Source organism: Macrobrachium rosenbergii, chromosome 2 (genome assembly GCF_040412425.1).
Source record: "Macrobrachium rosenbergii isolate ZJJX-2024 chromosome 2, ASM4041242v1, whole genome shotgun sequence".
In the NCBI taxonomy this organism is placed as follows: Eukaryota; Metazoa; Arthropoda; class Malacostraca; order Decapoda; family Palaemonidae; genus Macrobrachium; species Macrobrachium rosenbergii.
In genome coordinates this window covers 72,083,768-72,103,183 of record NC_089742.1, presented here as the reverse complement: position 1 = coordinate 72,103,183, position 19,416 = coordinate 72,083,768, and the positions used below count along the sequence as shown (strand labels likewise).

Below are 19,416 nucleotides of genomic sequence, written 5' to 3'. Positions count from 1 at the left end.
ACTAATAGGCCTCGTTTGCGAAAAATTTTAAATCACGCGCCTTGAGGGATGCTGGGAGTTCACGGATCACGCTGTTGTTTTGTTTACAAGCGTGACCCAGCTGCGCATGCGTGAATTTCTTTCTTATCCCAAAAGAAAGCACCAGGTAACTCTGCTGAAAATCTCAGAAATTCTTTAGTCACTTTGTCGCAATTTTTGCACCGTTTTCTATTAGCCTTTACATAAAATTTTATATATGAAAATGTGTGCAATTTCATGTAGAATACAACAAAAAATACCTCATGGTTGTAGCTTTTATTAATTTTGTCATATTTTCATATAAATCACGATAAGTGCCAAAATTTCAACCTTCGGTCAACTTTGACTCAACTGAAATGGTCGAAAAATGCAATTGTAAGCTAAAACTCTTACATTCTAGTAATATTCAATCATTTACCTTCATTTTGCAACAAACGAGAAGTCTCTAGCACAATATTTCAATTTATGGTGAATTTTTGAAAAAAGCTTTTTCCTTACGTCCTCGCTAAATCTGCTGAAAATCTCAGAAATTCTTTAGTCACTTTGTTGTAATTTTTGCACTATTTTCTATTAGTCGTTACATAAAGTTTTATATATGAAAATGTGCGCAGTTTCATGTAGAGTACAAAAAAAAATAACTCGTGGTTGTAGCTTTTATCAATTTTGACATATTTTCATATCACGATAAGTGCCAAAATTTCAACCTTTGGTCAACTTTGACTTGACCGAAATGGTCGAAAAATGCAATTGTAAGCTAAAACTTTTACATTCTAGTAATATTCAATCATTTACTTTCATTTTGCAATAAATGGGAAGTCTCTAGTACAATATTTCGATTTATGGTGAATTTTAGAAAAAAAACTTTTTTTTACGTCCGCTTGCTATTTAATTCATGCATCATTTTGTGATAATATTTTCTGTGTTGCTTTGATTGTTTTACAATTTGTTGTATACCAAAATCATCGCAATTTAGTGTACAATACAATAAAAAAAAAATAACTCATTAGCTTTAACCGTTTTGCTCACAGTGCGATTTGTATACAATTATATATGAAATTTTTTTTTGTGCTGTCATATATTCCAATATTTATATATGATAATGATATTTTTTTTCATTTCTGATGATTGCATACCAAACTTCAGGCAATGAGAAAAAAATGAGCCAAAAATTAACTCTTAATCTTAAAAACTAAGTGTGCTGTGATTTTTTGAAAGAAACCTTCTTTCCTCTTCGGCGCTAACTCTCAAACCCGCTGGCATACGGCAGACACTTTTGTAAATAGAGACTTGGCGTTTAAGGGTTAATAAGATTTTTGTTTAGCAGTGTTGTATGGAGAGTACTAAAATCAGATGTAGCCAACATGAATTTACCAAGACCTCCAGGATTTCATTACAGGTATGTGTAGGTTCCATAACTTAATTAGGTGTACTCTACTAATATTCATTATTTAAGAATCTGGTTTATATATTTTTTCTTTTTCAGAAACCTGGGTCAGGCAGTGAGCAAAAAAGTGAAAAAGTTTTATCGACACCAGGAACTTCACAAAGTCGCTTTACTGTAGCTGGACCAGCTCATTCTCAAGGAAGTGCTGTAGTGCAGCGACCATCTGACTCAGGTCATGCAGCTATACCAGGAAATTCTAGTGCCCCAAAACAGGCAATTTCCAAACATGAAACTGTCTCAAGTCAAAAAAGTGTATATGGTCATGGAAGTGGTTTGGGCCATGCTACTGCCCCTGGACACAGTAGTGGACCAGGTCATGGAGCTAGTAATAGGGTTTCTTTAAATACTAAGAACTCTCAAAGTTCTTTAAAAACTTCAAAGCCTTGGATAGGCAACAGACAACCATCCAAAGAGACAACAGATGGTGAAAGTGATATTGTGATATTAGAAAAAAAGGATATGCATGGTAAATTTGGGGATGGAAAGAGGTATAGTGAGAATCGCAGGGAACAGGAAAAGCCCAAGTTAACTGACCAAAGGAGTTATTTGGAAAGAAGTAAAAGTGATGTAAGCGATCCAAGGAAACGAAATCCCAGTGAAAGTGACCGAAGCAGAGACAGTGGTAACTTATTTTCAAATAGAGACAGGGAGAAGAGCCATGAAACTTTCAGGAATGTTAGACCTCCTGAAAATGAACAGTCACATAAAGTCCGCCACCATGGTTATTCAGAAATTTCAAAGAATGATGATGGAGGACATTCGTCAAAAAGGAATAGCTTATTAGATCTTCCAATGCCTCCCTCAGCACCAAGTCAGGCTAATAAAGAGTTATTTGATAGCTCTCGTGAAAAATTGCAGAGAATATTTGGTATTGGAAGTGATTCTTCAAAGCCTAGCAAAACTGATGATCGGTCCTCTGGATCTGTTAAGGAGCCAAGAGTGGAACATCGAAGCAGTTGGAGAGATGATGTTAAGGCAAGAGGTATCATAAGGAAAGAGAGCAATAACTCAGCACCAGATATTGTTGAAGAAAGACAAAAGGAAACTCAGTTTAATAAACACAGGAGTCATTCCCTTGAAGAGACATCTGGGAGAAGTTTTCTGCCATCAGCTATGAAAAAGACACACACACAAAATTCTTCAGTTTATATAGATCATGAAAGGAATAAGAGAGTGGGTAGCTCATTTACAAGTAGTCCCCAGCCTTCTCATTTCACTGAAAATAGAGGTCCTCCACCACCACTGCCACCATTGGATAGTCCTATGTCCCCTTCTCCAAGTTCACCAACAGATACTCCTCAGTCTCCAGATCAGGAGGCGTGTTTCAGCCCTGTTTTGGATTCAGAGGAAGCAACACCAGTTAAAACTATTCCACTTCAGAACTTACAAGAAAAGGGTGTTGATTTAGAAGCCATTAAGAAAGCTTTAGCACAGATTCAGAGTAATGAAAAATCAAAATCAGGATCAGGACCAGGCCCTTCTTATCGTTATGAAGATTTTGTTGGACCAGCCGCAGCTGCCAAAGATGATGAACCTTATGATCCAGAGGAAGTATGGAAAACCCTTGATAGTGAATCAACATCACGGCATCATCTGCCTGCTAGTAACAGTGCATCTGCAGCTGTGATGTCTGGTAATAGAGATGTAGATTTAAGACAGATACCTCAAGTGTATCCCCACAGAAGTCATGGTTCTCATCATGGAGCTAGAGATATTGATGCCAGAGTGCCTAATATTTCCCAAATACCCCTACCTCAGAGACAGTCCTCCATGACGTCACCAAGTTCAGCTCCTCAAGTTGGGATACGTAGCAGTGTTTGGGATCAAGATCATCGGGCTCAGAGGCCGGTAGATCCTCGCATTAGCCGAGGAAATTCTGGAGATGTTGATATGCGTTGTCAACAGTTTCGTCCTCATCAGTCATCTGTCCAGCAACAACATTCTTATCATTCTGTGTCTTCATCGTCACATTCACGTTCACCATCTTTGCCTTCAACGCATCCCCCATTACCTCGACAACCTCCATTACCGAAGGCTCACCCACCACCACCACCATTACCAGCCATGCCTCCACCTCCATTACCAGAGTCACCAAAGCCACCACAGCCTCCTTTACCTCCATTACCAAAGTCACCTCCTCCAAAAATGGCAGAAAATGTTGACAGGGGAAATAAAAAAGATACCCCAAGTAGACTGGATCATATTCGATCTAAAATTGCTCAAGATGCTGGTGAATTTATTAGACCAGGTCAGAGGGGAGTTGCCATGTCACAGATGGAAAAGTACAAGTTAAAGAGACAGACTAGCAGTGAAATTAAGTCTCCACCTCACAATGCAACTGCTAACAAAGATTTTTCCTCTAAAAGGGCAGAATCCATTCTCCCATCACAGTCCCCAGTATCTCTGCTGGATACACTGTTGCCTGAAGATAAAAGTGAATGTGCAGACACAGGAAGTCAGATTTCACGAGACCCACGGAAACAGAAACAAGATTCACAAACTTTAGTCAGAGATCCTAGGTTAATTCCCGCAGATTCTCTATCATTAAAAGATTCTGAGTCTCGTGCTAGAGATCCACGTCTCTCATCTGGAATTGGTACTACATCACAAGCTGTTAGGGGCCCAAGACAGGATTTAGTCAAATACAGTGGTGCAGCAAAAGATAAAAGGCCTGATGCATCAGTTGCAAGTACAAGTGAAAGTTTAAGTAGAGAAAACAGGGATCCCAGGAAAAGCACTGGTCCCACTGAGTCCCGTATAAGAGATCCAAGAAAAGAAATTGGACAGTTGAGCAGGCATGAGCATTCTGCTTTGGGTAGAGATCCTAGGGACCCTAGAGAACTAAGGGATCCAAGGCAAGACCATTCACCTCTAACAAGAGATCCTAGACAAGATTTTGGAGGTTCTAATAGAGATCTATGGCAAGAACATGGAAAATTTGCAAGTACATCAATTCCACTAGGAAGGGAAGCTCGTCCTGATATTGGACCATATGCACCCATGGTTGGAATGAGAGATCCTCGACGGGAGCCAGGACCTTATTCAAATATCCTTGGTCCACAGCACAGAGATCCTCGTTTTGTCCCAAGAAATGACAGACCTGGTAATGCATGGTCTTCAGGTTCTCAGAACTTGCCTTCTGGTTATCACCCACCAGTACCATTGGCTCATACACCATCATCAGGAATGCCTATGCCTCATGCACAGTCATCAGGAGTGCCTATGAGTTGGGATGTAGGTGACAGTAATCCCTGCACATTCTGCAAGTGGTTCATTAATTGGTCAGTCCTTTACCTGCCTGATGATGTGTGGTCTACCTCATTTTGTCAACTCGCACCATATATATAGATTCTTTGAAGAGTACATATTGCGAGATATTTCCATCGAACTTGATAATAATTACAATTGTAAGGGCACAGCTTATGTTCACTTTCCTAGTCACGCTAGTGCTCGTGAAGCTCTTGAAAAAATGAATGGCTATCTTTTGCATGGATCACCAATTGCTCTCAAGATATGCACAGTTGGTATTTTGCGTCAAGCTAAAAATGCCTATGAACAACTGAATCGTGACAGAGAAGCTCGTTTAGGATTACCAGAGAGACCAAGAGGAAATGCAAATCCATTTTATAAACCACGGCCTAAGGAACCACCACCACTAGTACCAACACCACCTGCTCCAAAACCAAATTTAATACAAAAGCCAGAGGTAGAGAAGAAAGAACTGTTTCATGAAGAAAAAAGTACTCCCAAAGCTAAGGAAGATAAAGATACAGTAAAGAGTGGTTCATATTCCTCTCTGTGTGGTGTGAAAGTAGGTTCTTTGGCAGGTTCTAAGAGCTTCAAAATTCCAAAGATAAAAAAAGATGAACCTAAAACTTCAAAAGTTCCAGAGGAAAGTTCTGTTAAGCCAAGAGATAAAAAGCCAGGTGATAAAACTGTTGCACCCAAAACTTCAATTTCAAAGGAAGTCAAAAAGAGTGAGAAAAAGAGTAGCAAGCCCCCAGAATCTGAGTCATCTGATTCTGATACTCCTACAGACAGAACTAAGAAGGTTAGAAGGGGAAAGAAAATGATAATTGAATCTGATTCAGAGTCAGAGGTAGAAGTAAAACCCAAATCCCATGGTAGTGATAAAAAGGACATTTACTCAAGTGATGATTCTGATTCTGATGATGAAGCCATGGTTATTGATGAATCTATTCATTCAGATGATGATGATGAGGATACATTGTCAGAGATGAGCTCTGTTGTTTCAGATGAACCATCAGAACAACGCCTTCCTGATAAATGTAAAGGTGTTAAAAAGAAGCAACAGCAGTCACTACCTAAAAAGGGAAGAGGTAGAGGAGCTCCAAAGAAAGTGAAAGAAGCCAAGAAAGCTTTTAAACCTGCCAAACCAAAAAAGGAAAGGGTTAAAAAATCATCTACAAAGAAGCCAAAAAGAAAGAAAGCCCTTGCAAAAGTTAGCTCTGAAATTTTCATTGATGACTTAGATTTACAAAGTGGTGTAGGCATTAAGTTGACTAGGCACACGCAAGGAGAATTAGAGGAACTGATTCCTTTGCAAAATAAACTTAAGGTAACAATACCTGTTCCACAGAAATTTATCATCACCTTGTTTGAAGATGATAAAGGAAAAAAGAGAGGGGTAAAGAGGAGAGTTGTTGATATACTTCCTGTCCAGGAAGATGCAGATGATTCTCCAGTTGAAATTATAGCAGAAAAAATTCAAGAGGATGTGCTACTCAAAGACATTGAAATAATAGGTAAGAAAACGGGAGTGAAGAAAAAAGTTGACACTAGAAGAAAAGCTGTATCCAAGAAGAAAATTGAAAGCAAGGAGTCAAAGGTTAAAACTAGGCCTCCTGGGTCAAGTAGAGGCATTATTCCTCTTGTTCAGGGAGAACAAAGGAATGATCTTTTGTACTGGACTCCAACTGTCAGGAGAGGTAAAAAAAGGAAATGTTTTTCTCCTGTGAGTTTTCAAAGGAACTGGAAGAAGGCAAAACGTACTATGTCCAAGCTGTCCCTTAAGTTGTGGAGTGCAGCGGTTTTGAAGCAGTGCAGTGAAGGTTCCCACTTTGACGCAAATCCTGACAAATCATCAGAAGCTAAAAGACGTCTGTCGAGTCCTGTTAGATCGTCTTGTGCCAAGAAGCAGCGTATTGAAAGTGAAGCCATAAATGATGAGCATTCTCGTGAAGATGATAATTCTAAGGTGTCTGAATCTGATTTAGATTTGTTTGATAATACAATGGCTGATGAGGAACCAGATTTAACACTTTTGACACCAAGTCTGTTGGAGGTTGAACCCACTATATGCAATGCCTTACCAAATGCTTCAGTTCTGGCTAACGTTTTAAGTCCTCCTCATGGGCTTCACCAAAGCAATGATAATTCAGTTTCATCTGTTGCTGAGCTTGTTGAAGAGAGTACAGCTAGTAGGTTAGCTGTTGACAGTATCAGTTCTGTGGGAATTAAGCCAAACTTAGATTCAAAGGCGTCTAAAGCGTCTGATAATAATGATATAATAGAAGTGGGAAATAAAGAGAAAAAGTTGGTTGGAAATAAAGAATCAGGTGAGTTTGAGGGAAAAATGTCTTTTGAAAAAGAAACTGAGGAGGAGATCCTTACTAAAACAGTGTCCCAGCTTGTAGAATCCCTGGACAAGTCTTTAACTGACGATCCACAATCAAAGGACATTACCAAAGATGGTTTTGGAAATAAAAATACAAAATCTGAGAAGGAACCATTGGATATACTGAAAAGGTCAGGGTCTGAAGCTGGAGGTGAATTCCTAGAAAAAACGAAATCAGACATGTCAGAAATTAATGCAGAGACAAAAAATGATAATGAACCAAAGTTGTCTAAAGAGATGGTTTCAGGGGAGGACTATGATAGTACCACACAAACTTTTCAAAGCAACAAGATGGAAGAAAAGTCTAAAGATGTTAGTGTACCAAAAATGTTGTCTGATTCTGCAGTGGAAGTGGTGAAGTGTAAAGGAAACAAGACTGAGTTCCAAAAGGAGGAAAAGGACACAAACAGCCCAAAAAAGAATGAAGAAAGCTTGCTTACCATTGCAACTAAGCAGAAGTTAGAATTGTCAGAAAAAGTTGGTGATCAAACTTCTCACCTTGATGAAATGGAAAAAGAAAGGAAAGAAAGCCTGAATTCACAAAGAGAAAAGAAACCTGTCGAAGATCTCCAACCCCAAGGTTCATGCATAGCAGAACCTACTACTGAGCAGATACTTGAAAAAAAAAAAGAAGAGGTTGCAGAACAAAGTAAACCTTCAGATCTGAAGGCACTAAATGTGCCAGTTTTGGTAAATAAAGAAGCTTATGGAGAACTGGTGAGTTCAAGCTGTAATTTAATGAACAAGGATAAAGAATCAAATACAGTTTCATGTTCATGCTCTACTTCACCTAACAATGAAAAGCCTTGCAATTTGCCCGAGTCTTGTTGCAGGTTTCCAAATAAAGATGGAGAGAATGTTGAACTAAAAAATTTAAATGCATTTCAATGTAGCCTCACTAGTGATGCTCCACAAAAATTAGATGATGAAAAAGTTCAAAGCATAGTGAAAGGATTACCAGAAACTGGTTTCAACCTCAAGGATGATGATGCAGTGGTTAAGGGTGATCATGAAAAGGGTATTCATACTGAAGTGGATTCATTGAAAAAGGGATGTGAGCTGGTACCAGATACAAAACAGGATACTGTGGAAGTTTGTGGATCTGATTATAGTAAGGCAGATTTTGAAGGAGATGATGATGGAGATGATACTGCAAGTATTGGTAGAATGAGTTCTAGTAGCTTCATGGATGATGCTTCACAGGTGTCCAGTGAAGGACGAGAACTCAAAACTCCTGATTCTGTGGTATCTAAAAAAGGCAAAAGAGCTAAAGTTGGCACGCCAGTTATCCCACCAGAATGCAGAAGGGTCACCCGAGGTTCTCTTGTTGAACCTCGGGTAGCAGAGGTCACTGAGTGGGATGATGGAGGAGTAATTGATTTGTTTCAGTGTGATATGTGTGATTATGTAGGTCGTCACATTGCTAACCATCTTGTTAACTTTCATATTGAACGTGAATTACCATGTGAATTCAAGAAAGAAGACTTTGGACCCGTTATCAGAGAGCATGTTGGACCACCAGTCAAAGCACAATTTTCTGATGATGAACCTACACCTGCATTATCATTAACTTGGATTCCAAAAGCTATGACATTTGAAGAAAGTGTAACATGCAGAAACTGTGACTACTTCTCAAATAGCCGTTTTGATCTGATTTACCATTATCTTGAGCATGTTCCCAAGGCAGCTGAGAATGCTTTTCATTGTCGTCTTTGTAACTATATGTCAGAGGTGAAGGAAGACTTCTACAATCATGTTTCTAGTCATACTGGTGAGTATCGCTATGTGTGTGACCTTTGTGGATATAAAACTTATAAGAGATCATTACTTGAGGATCATCACAAGAGTAATCACATGACCCAGTCTTCAAAATTTTCTGTGTTGAATATGATACAAGAAGATGGATGGTTATATATACATGTGTGCAAAATATGCATGTTTGTGCGTATTAGCTTACAGGCTGCTGAACAGCACGTGCAGCAGCGTCATGGAGGCAAGGCTGACATCCACAAAGCTAATATGTCTAGGGCTATTGTATTGCATTCAGAGATTAGGAAGTCCACAGAAGGAGAGTGTGTAGTGGCACCAAGATCTAGGTACAAAGGAAAGAAAAAGAAGAAAGGAAAAAAAGGTCCTGATTTAGAGGTTTTTGTTGGTGAAGATAAAAGAGAAGAAGAAGAAGAAGCTGAAGCTAAAGCAAAGCAACTAGTTGACCGAATATCACATAATATTCACATTTCAACATCTGCTCAACAAGTGCACAAACGAATGTCTTTGCTTGAAACTATTTGTCAAAAGCTGGATGAAACTGATGTTGATGAGTCAGGGCCTTCTATTGCTGGATCTACAATACCATCTAAGGGTGACAGCTTCAAGGGAAACGCTGATCTTGGGGATAAAGTAAAGGTCAATAAGGATAATGATACAGGTGAAAAGGTGGAAAATTTAGGAGAAAAAATTAGTTTAGCCAAGGGAGCGTGCGAGTCATTATCAGAACTACCTAACCAGAAGGAAGGTGCTGTGATCCCAGGTGAAGATAAGCAAAAAATAACCATTGAGTCAGAAAACAGTAAAGAGGAGACCAAAGAAAATGAATCAGGTCTGTTTCCAGTGATTGAGGAACAAAGGGATCAGTCAAGCAAGAAACCATCTGTCAGTGAAGAAAACTCTGTGGATTCAGATTCTGATTCCACGGTAAGTGCATTGGATGCAAGCACTTTTGATGAAGACCATATTATAGTGGGAAGTGGCTCCCTTCAGGACACTATTCGTAAATTAAGTGCACAGTTAGATAAAGATTCAAAAGAAAGGGAAGAAAAAGAAAAAGAGAAAGTGGAAAAGGAAAAGCAAGATGCAAAAAAGGCAACTGAACAGTCAGAACAACATGATGGATTAGATTTGCATGAGGATGACAGTGATTCAGATACACTCGTTATATGTGAAGATGTTGATACTGATCCTAAGGAAATAGCAGCATCTCCTCAGGCGGCAAAATCAAGTACTGATGAAGAGCCTGCACGTACTGATGGTTCTTCACTGCAGAACTCCATTCAGTCAATCCTTCGAGAGAGTGCTGAAAGCACCCCAGATAGTAAAATGCCCAAATTAAGGATACGCCCAGCATCTCAGCTATTAGACCCACGATTCAGAATTGTTCCTAAGGTAAAGTGTTGTATCAAGGATTGTAGTTAAATACCTAAAAATTTTCATTAGTTGGTTTGAAAAGGATGTAATTATGGGAATTTGAAGTCTGTATGCAATTTTGTGGGATGTTTGCAAAGATATTTCTGAAAACTTTTAGTGAGAATGGATACAAAGTTTCATCAGAGCATGGCTACATATATTCATTTTACAAAAATACATTACTCAGATATTGTTTCTTGATATACTGTACTTTGTAGATGTATACAGCACATAATGTTAACAGTTCAAGGTATCACTAGTGATAATGAGAATCTCATACTCACTAGTGCATATGGAAGAGGGATTATTATCATAAAATTTATTGCATCACCGTTTGGGTCTTTTGATTTGTTACACTTTATTTTAGGTAAAAATATTTATTTTGTAGAACATAGTTTTACCTTTAAGAATTTATGCTAGGCCACAGGTACTGTGGTAACCAGTAAATTTGCAACATTATTATTAGAATGCCACATTTGTTTGTGTGAAGAATTTACCAATTTATCTAGTACAGTAATTATATTTGTCCTGCGAGAATACAAACCTTCATCTTTAATATGGATGTATCTTTGGCAAAAGCTGGTCTGGTCATTGAAGTTTAGTAACAAAATAATTAACTAGTGGCAGATGAGGGATGGGGTAGAGGAACCACCCATTCACTTGGTAAACTTTTCCATTGTTTCTTCAGCTGCCTTGCAGTGTACACACTATGGTGTTCATGTTATATATGGCTATTGTTGGAGCTGACTTGCTTGTTAACACTGTTGATTGTTGTAAGAATGATGAATGCAAACCTTTTCCCATTATATAGATATACTTTTGGCGAAAGCGCGTGTGGTCTTGAAGCTTGTTAACAAGTAGTCGGCTAGTGGTAGGTAAATTGGGTGTGGGGAAACCATCCACTTAATTCTCAGACTACAGCCATATTTTTTTCAGTTGCAGTGCTGCATACTTGTCTGTTTTGTGCTCTTTTGGGGAACATGCTGTTGTTGAAGCTGACTTTCAAGTATTCTCTTGTTTTTTGTTAATGACTGATGTAAGAATGTTGATATCTGACAATTTCTTACTTATTGAAATGATAGTGGATGCCCAGGGTGAGAATATGTATGCAAGGCTGATGTCCTCTGTACTCTTAGTCACTCCTAATGTGCATTTTATAGAGGTGAGGAGTGCATGTTGTCTCTTGACTGTATACTGTAGTGCCTTTTGGTTTCCTTCCCAGTGGAAAAGGATGGATCTAGATATAGGAAATTGAAAAAAGAACTGATGTTGCCTGCAGAGGTGAAAGTACCAGCTGTTCTCTTCTGCTCCTCCTCACACTTCACCAGTTTTGACCCCTGCTTCTGCTTTTTATATAAGTAACTTACCAAGTAATTACATAGCTATTAGTTTCGTTTATTCGCAGTAGCTTAAATTCAAATTTCGCGGTAGCGACACCGATGCTCTGTGTAGGTGACTAGTCTCGCCCCCTAACGAGATAGTTAGGAACTACTAAGCAGAGAATCCTCAGTCTTTTTCTGTAATGTCTGTTATTAACATCAGGTGTCAGCAGCAGCTTTTCTTTTTTCGCTGGTTATTAACCAGACTTTGGTATTCAAGCCAAAAAATTTCAGGATGAGTTTTTTCCTTGGTTTGTTGCTACTAAATGGAGTCTGGTATATCAATTTTTGCTTTTACAGTGAAAATTGCAGTTAATTGTTTAACTACTTTGCCGAGTGGCGTACTATATTATAAACATTGCGTCATTGCCGAACCGATATTTACGTTTGCTACTGAACTGATTTTTTGTAGGCTACAGTAGTGAAATTACATCTTTGGTTTTACTCACCTGTACAATGAGTAATGTAATAATGTAAAGTGTAGCTGATTAACGTAATAAACATTGCATTCGCTACGACGAGTAATGCAATAATGTAGTGTTGCCAGAGTAACGTAATAAAGTAAACTGTGCGTACACTACGACGAGTAATGTAATAATATAAAGTGTTGCCGAACAACGTAATAAGGTAAACTTTGCATAAGCTACGACGAGTAATGAATAATGTAAAGTGTTGCAGAGTGATGTGATAAAGTAAACTTTGCATTCGCTTGATATATATTGAGTAGCGTAATAAAATGTAAACATTGCGTTCGCTACAGGGCCGATAATGATATACTATATCTTCATAAATCTCAAATAATGTTTGTTAGGAGTTTAGATTTGTCTGTATGAGGGTACCCTGGGTACTTCAAGATTAATTAAAATCATGTTATTACACTTTCCTTTGGAGAGAACTGAAAAAGTGTAAGAGCAGAGCATAGTAGGAGAGAATTGTGCTTATTTTGGTTGTGCTTGGCTTTCGAAAGAATTGACGTTCTTGACAGCCGAGGATTGGCTCCAAACGCCCAGGAACGCTCACCAGCTCCCAATTTCTTAGCTTGTGAGCTATTACCTTGTTTGATGCCTAGTTGCCTGGCGCCAATTGCACCTGGGAGCACCCAGCCCCCGGCAAACCGCTCAGTGAGATACAAGCAATCAGTGGGATCCGAACGCCCAGTGGATCCGAGCGCCCAGTGGATCCGTGCGCCCAGTGGATCCGAGCACCCAGCAGATCCATGCACCCAGTGGATCCGAGCGCCCAGCGGATCCAAGCGCCCAATGGATCCAAGCGCCTGGCAGGTCCAAGCACCCAGTGGATCAGAGTGGCCCAGGGATCCAAGTGTAGTCTGGTACCTACTCCCCATCCATTTTTCTCTCCTACTACTAGCCCTCTTTTTTTTTTTTTTTTTTTTTTTTTTTTTTTTTTTTTTTTTTTTTTTTGCTCCCGCGCCTGGCTCCCTCGCTTCCTTCCCATGCCATTGCCAGTCTTGTGTCTGGGGTAACAAAAGTTAACCTTGAAATAGTGAAGTGTTGTGCAGTGGAGGAGGTGTCTACTCGTCCTCTGATGCTTCTAGACAGAAAGTCCCAGTCAGACTCCCCTAAACCTGGGAGGAGGCATACTAGAAGTCCCAGGGAGGTCGGGGGGTTACACATGGGTAGTAGCCCCTTCAGTTGAGCCTGTTGCCAATCCCAGGTATCGACAGACAGCCACTGGAAATCTTACTGGATGTGTAGTGGAGGCTGTGGCACTCCAGCCCTATGGGATCTCCTAAAGCCAGTCCCTGTCAGACTCCCCTAAACCTGGGAGGAGGCATACTGTCGGTGCATGGGGATTCGAAGGGTTTTTTGCCCCCGGGTAGTTACTTCTCAGTCAATCCTGCTGTCCGCAGGTCTTGACGGATAGCCATTGGAAAGGCGTCCTCTAGTGATACGGATCCCAGTGTGAACAATTACGGATTCCAGTATATGTAACAAGCATCAACGGTGTTGTTCCAGGATCCTAGTGTGGACAGACATGGATCCCAGTGTAGATGGGGTGTTGATGACGTTTTTGGGAGTATCTTGTGGAGCGCCAGTATTGGCGCCAAACGCTCTTTCAATCTGAGTGCCTAGCAGTGTCAGAGCAGATGGAGTCCGAGCGCCCAGTGTCCAAAGCATCCACTGAGATCAAAGCATACAGAGGGATCTTATGGCTCCAAGCATCCAGTGGGGTCTGTTGGATCCAAGTGGCCAGTGGGATCTGATGGATCCAAGCATTCAGCAGGATCTGATGATCCCATTGTACAGTGGGATCTGTTGGATCCAATTGTACAGTGGGATCTGACAGACCCAAGTCAAGTGGGATCTGACGGATCCAAGTCAAGTGGGATCTGATGTATCCAAGTCGAGTGAGATCTGATGGATCCAAGTCAAGTGAGATCTGATGGATCCAGGTCAAGTGGGATCTGACGGATCCAGGTCAAGTGGGATCTGATGGATCCAAGTCCAGTGGGATCTGATGGATCCAAGTCAAGTGGGATCTGACGGATCCAAGTGTCCAGTGGGATCTGACGGATCCAAGTGTCCAGTTGGATCTGATGGATCCAAGTGTCCAGTGGGATCTGACGGATCCCAAGTGTCCAGTTGGATCTGATGGATCCAAGTGTCCAGTGGGATCTGACGGATCCAAGTGTCCAATGGGATCTGATGGATCCAAGTGTCCAGTGGGATCCAGGGGATCCAAGTGTCCAGTGGGATCTGAGGGATCTAAGTTTACAGTGGGATCTGAGGGATCCAAGCACCAACCTGCTGTGTCTAGTGCTATTTCCTCTTTGGTTCAGTGCCTGAATTTTAAGAATGCACTGTTGTACTGTCTTGTGCACCAGTTACCATTTAGCAGGGACCAAGTTTACCTCTGGACAAGACTTCTGGGTCAGAGGTGCTGAAGGAAGCTCCCTCTTTGGGCTATTTCCTCGTCATCCAAGCATCTGTCAAGGTTGGAAAATTGGCTTTCATTTAAAAGGAGCAAGACAGTGTCTTTTATCTTCCCTCACTCTGGTACCTTGTCGGATCTAGACTTCCCTGTCAAGATTGTTGGAAGTCCTATTTTTCCTGGATTGACATCAGGAACACTGGCCAAAGTCCTCCTGTCAACCTAAAGAATCTCCCAGATTTTTTAGTTTTTCCGTCTGCCAAGAATCTCTGTTTTCAGACGGCCCAAGAGTTTTTACCCTCATTCCCCTCTTCATGCCTGGGACATTAGTAGTGAACCTACTCTAGCTGTGGTGCCCACGAAACTGTGGTGCCCACGAAACACTGGCCAGATTGGACAGATCTAATGCGTCCTTGGATTTTACTTCAGTGCCAAGGTTTTGGGGGAAGACAATGCCATGAGCGTCTTGGCTCTTCACTCCGCTGAAGATCTACATGTTAACAGTTGCTGTTATATGCTTCCTGTCAACAGTTAAAGCTATCTTCTTCTCACGGTCTTTTTGCAGTTTAGTTGTTGGTTGAACAACGTTTCCTGTAAGGTGTAGGTATCATTGAGTCCACGCTAAGTGTTAAAGAGTTCAGTTTTTGTTGAATCTGCAAGGATTTTGACCTTTTCTCCTGGCTGTCATAAAAGTCTGCAGATTTAGCAGGTTCTTTGTAAGGTTGTCTGTGGTTCTGCATGTCATTCTACCAATTTGCCTTTTGGCTGCGAGTGCATGATCACCAGTACGAAGCATGCCCACAGCAAATAGAGGATGAACCAGGTAGCCTCTTCCTTATTGAATGGGTTTTGGAGATGCAGGAAGCACCCTTCCTTGTCCTTGCCAGATGTCAGCCTCCTGACAGCACAAGTTTTCTCTAGAGCCCTTGTTCTTATAGTCGTCTGAACTTAGTCTTTTGGAAAGGAAGTTCCTTCATCCGTGAAGCTAGTCCTGGATTCTTTTCAACGCTTCAGTTATGGGTTGGGAGCCTTCTTAAGGAACCGTTTTTTTTTTTTTCTGGTAGTGTTCCCGGAAAGACAGATCCTTCAGTTCCTTCTCATAGAGCTGGAAGTTTCTTCAGATAACTTCAGTGCTTTTTGACCTTATTGCACTCCTAGACTGTGGTAACCATTCAGACTAGACCACAGTTCTAACGTTTTACATAAGCAAGGCTCTACCCCACGTCTCCCCACTTCTATAGGAAGAGCCCTGTTTCTGTGGACAGGTCAATCAGGTCTTCTAGTCTCTTGGTCAATTCATAGAACTAAGCCCTATCAGACATACTGAAACATCAGAAGGAGACCGTCGATCCCCAGGCTGCGGGGATGTGTGGAATCTATGGGACAGACCTGTCTTGGACCTGTTTGCTCCTTCAAGGAATCTTCATTTTTTCTTTTTTTTTTTTTTTTTTGGTCTATACCATCCCTATAGCGTGTGCAGCAGACCTCATGCTATAGACAGATCCGTCGGACTACCTCTCTTCATGTGCTTCATCACAGTCAAGAAGGAGCGACACAATCTTTGTGCTAACTCCAAGTTATGTTGTCCGCTTAGCCCTGTTCTAGCCCATATCACTATCCCTGAACATGCTCGGTTGTGGGCGGACTCTACAGGATCCTCACCCAAGGTAGTCAAGATCTTTCCACGAGTCTCCAGACTGTCGAGAGGATTATCATTGAAGATTTTTGTTTTAGATGTATTGCAGAGACCATTGCAAGACATGGAAGTCAATCTTCTCTCGCTGTCTTCTAGACCTGGGGATCGACTTTCCGAAGCTAGCGTCTCAGGCCCTACGTCTCCTCTTCGAGATGTACATGTTCCTTTTACAATGGTCCCATGAAGGGCTATCGAACTATGCATAACTCTATGTATAAGCATGGAGACCTAGTTCGTTGGCATCGATATCGTGATCTCCTTGGAAGTTCCTGACACGCCCAAGCATGGAAGAAGAAGTGGTTTGCTCATTTCTCCTTGGGTTTTAGTCAAGGACAAGGACCCATCCAAGACATGGATCCGTTTTTTCTTTTCCCATAGGGATTTTACAGACATCCTTGTCTTCCAGGAGCGCCAGACAACACCCAAGCTCATAGCTCGTCTGACACCCTGCTCTCTTGCCGCTAACAATAGCCTTGCACCAGCTTTGGCTATGATATCAGCTTTCATTCTGAGCGCCCAGTAGCGCTCACTAACTCTTAGGAAGACTAAAGTTTTCTATCTAGTTTGAATGTTCAGGTTCGAAGGTCATCCAGAACCTATGGTGTAGTGGCAAGAACTACTTTCTTCTTCTGACTAGAACTCCTGGCGGCAACTGCATCTGGTGTCAGCTCATTCTCAGAGAGCCATAGCACTCACTGGCTCTGAGTAGGAATTTAGAGAGCTCTGTCCAGCTGGATGGTATAGTATTGCCTAAAAGCCAGTAGTCCCAGGCCATCCATAACCCAGGAAGTTAGGATAAGAGCTCGTCTCATTCTCTGATTAGAACATCTTGTACTTTATCCTAATGGACTTTATCTTCTGAGACACGCTCAGATTTAAGAGAAGCAATTTATTCTCCTAGTGAAAGCTAAAGACGTCAGAACAGCCTCTATCTCATCAGCTTTCAAACGTTTTATATCCCTTACGTCAATTCAACAATCAGCCTACAGGTGGTATGACCGTTCTTCATTTCTCATTTTGAGGGGTTTAAACAGTGTTTTAAAAATTTGGCAGTACCTTGCAATTTTTAGTTACCGGCATGGTATCATGGAAGGAAGCGTAGGATTTTCTCCTACTGCCTATTCACCTTGTAGTGAAGTGTTGAAATTTGGGGAGCCAGGTGGGATACAATGTATCCGGAGCACCCGGCACTCCTAGTGGATGGGTTTAGGTCTTACTTCAGTGTAAGTGACAACATAAGCTGGTTGTTTTTGTTATGGTACTACACCCAGGACAAGGGCACCTTTAAAGTTCTGCTAGCCATTAGATAATTCCTTGACTGCATAACTTCCACTGATGCTTTGGTAGCAATCAGAGTACTCCTCCACTACAAAGCTCCCCCTTTCAGTAGAGGCAACCCTCAGCTTTACTGCCATGCCACTACACGTTAAATTGACCACCAACCAGGGCAGTTTATACTGCAGGCTCTCTTAACTAACAAGGAATGACAAGCATTGTTTTCAATGCTAGTAACTTTCTATTTCTAATTCATTACATGACTTAATGTTTTAGAGTAGAATATGTCCATGTTTCCCAACTCCTGTCAGTGTGGGATTCAGCTATGTAATTACTTGGTAAGTTACTTATGTAAAAATGACATTTTTATAATAAAATAAAGTTTTATATATACTTACTAAGTAATTACATGATCAGAGCCCTCCCGCCTCCCCTCTGATGGACACAAGCATAAACAGACTGAGGATTCTCTGCTCAGTCGTTCCTAGCTATCTCGTCAGGGGCGAGACTAGCCGCCTACACAGAACATTGGTGTTGCTACCGTGAAATTTGAATTTAAGCTACTACGAGGAAACGAAACTAATAGCTCTGTAATTACTTGGTAAGTATATATAAAACTTTATTTTATTATAAAAATGTCATTTTTGGATAGTGTCCAAACACCACCACCACCAGCTCAGTCCAGGGAGAGTACACACCACCCAAATGGCTATCCACTTGAGCACTCTGTGGCTGGAAACTTAAGATAGGGAAGTAAGTAAGACAGCTAGAGCTCAAGTAATAACTCTGGCAAGATAGGCAAGGTTTTCTAGTTGTGTACTTTGTGTTTTGACTTACTGTGGCAACTCCTGAATTTTAACATACCTTTTTAGTGAGTATAAAAGGAAACATGAGTATAAATGTATTTATTGTGTGAGTGTGTTCCAGCAAGACCACCGAGAGACAAGGCCTGTTCGATGTATTGTGACATAAGCAACAGTGGTCCGAGTCGCTAGCACTGAGTACATTGCCAGATGAAAGAAATGTAAACAAAACATCACTAAAGTAGACAATTTTTGCTTGCCAGTTATGGTAATAGTTAATATACTTATTTTTTTTGTCTACACTAATTTGTGTTTACCAAATAATATAAACTTGAAACACAGGTTAAGAGATTAATATAAAATACTGAACCAAAACAATTTACTTCCAGTTACAATATAGTATATGCCTAAGTACAAACATGTTTATCATTGTATTGGAAAATGTTTATACAGTGTTAACGTCAAATTACAAGACATCAGTGCATGGGTTTACTCTACTATATGTGAATGAAATAAATTATTGTCTTCTGCATACAGCTATTATTTGGTAGTTGAAGTTTCTAACTTTCTCTTTTTATTCTATTATCTTTTACATACAGCTGTTATTTGGTAGTTGAAGTTTTTAACTTTCTCTTTTTATTCAACTTTTTGTTAGCTACAATATAGTTATTTTTATGGGAACAATAATTATTCAATAAAATGTTAGAGGCCAATACTATTAATTTTGCCTTTTTTTTGTACAATGACCTTCATTACTTATTGGAGCAGCATATTTATTATTTAACCTTTGACCTTTATATGGGGATTTTACATTCATTATTGTCCATCAAATGTAATGTAAAAAAAATTTACATAATACTGTATGCAACTTCTGAATAAAAAGGGAAACAGTGATGTTTCCAAGAGTTAGTAAAGCTTGAATGAAATACTCATTGAATATTTGTAAAACTAAATGAACACTTTATTTCACAAAGGTGGATGAGGAGAACGCTTTTCATGACAGTTTATAATAATGTTTCAAGAGTAAACCACCTTCTGTCTCATGAAGTTTTTTCAGAGCTGAACGGTGCATGATGAATTTCATTTTC

At 40.3% G+C, this 19,416-nt stretch overlaps 1 protein-coding gene across 1 annotated transcript in view; it reads left to right on the top strand.

Moving 5' to 3' along the window:
• LOC136848450 (uncharacterized) overlaps positions 1-19,416 on the top strand; it is a 370,363-nt gene that overhangs the window by 122,900 nt on the left and 228,047 nt on the right. The window contains 2 exon segments of the mRNA XM_067120740.1: positions 1,502-4,711; positions 4,713-10,262. Of these exon segments, the coding sequence (XP_066976841.1) occupies positions 1,502-4,711; positions 4,713-10,262 (8,760 nt within the window).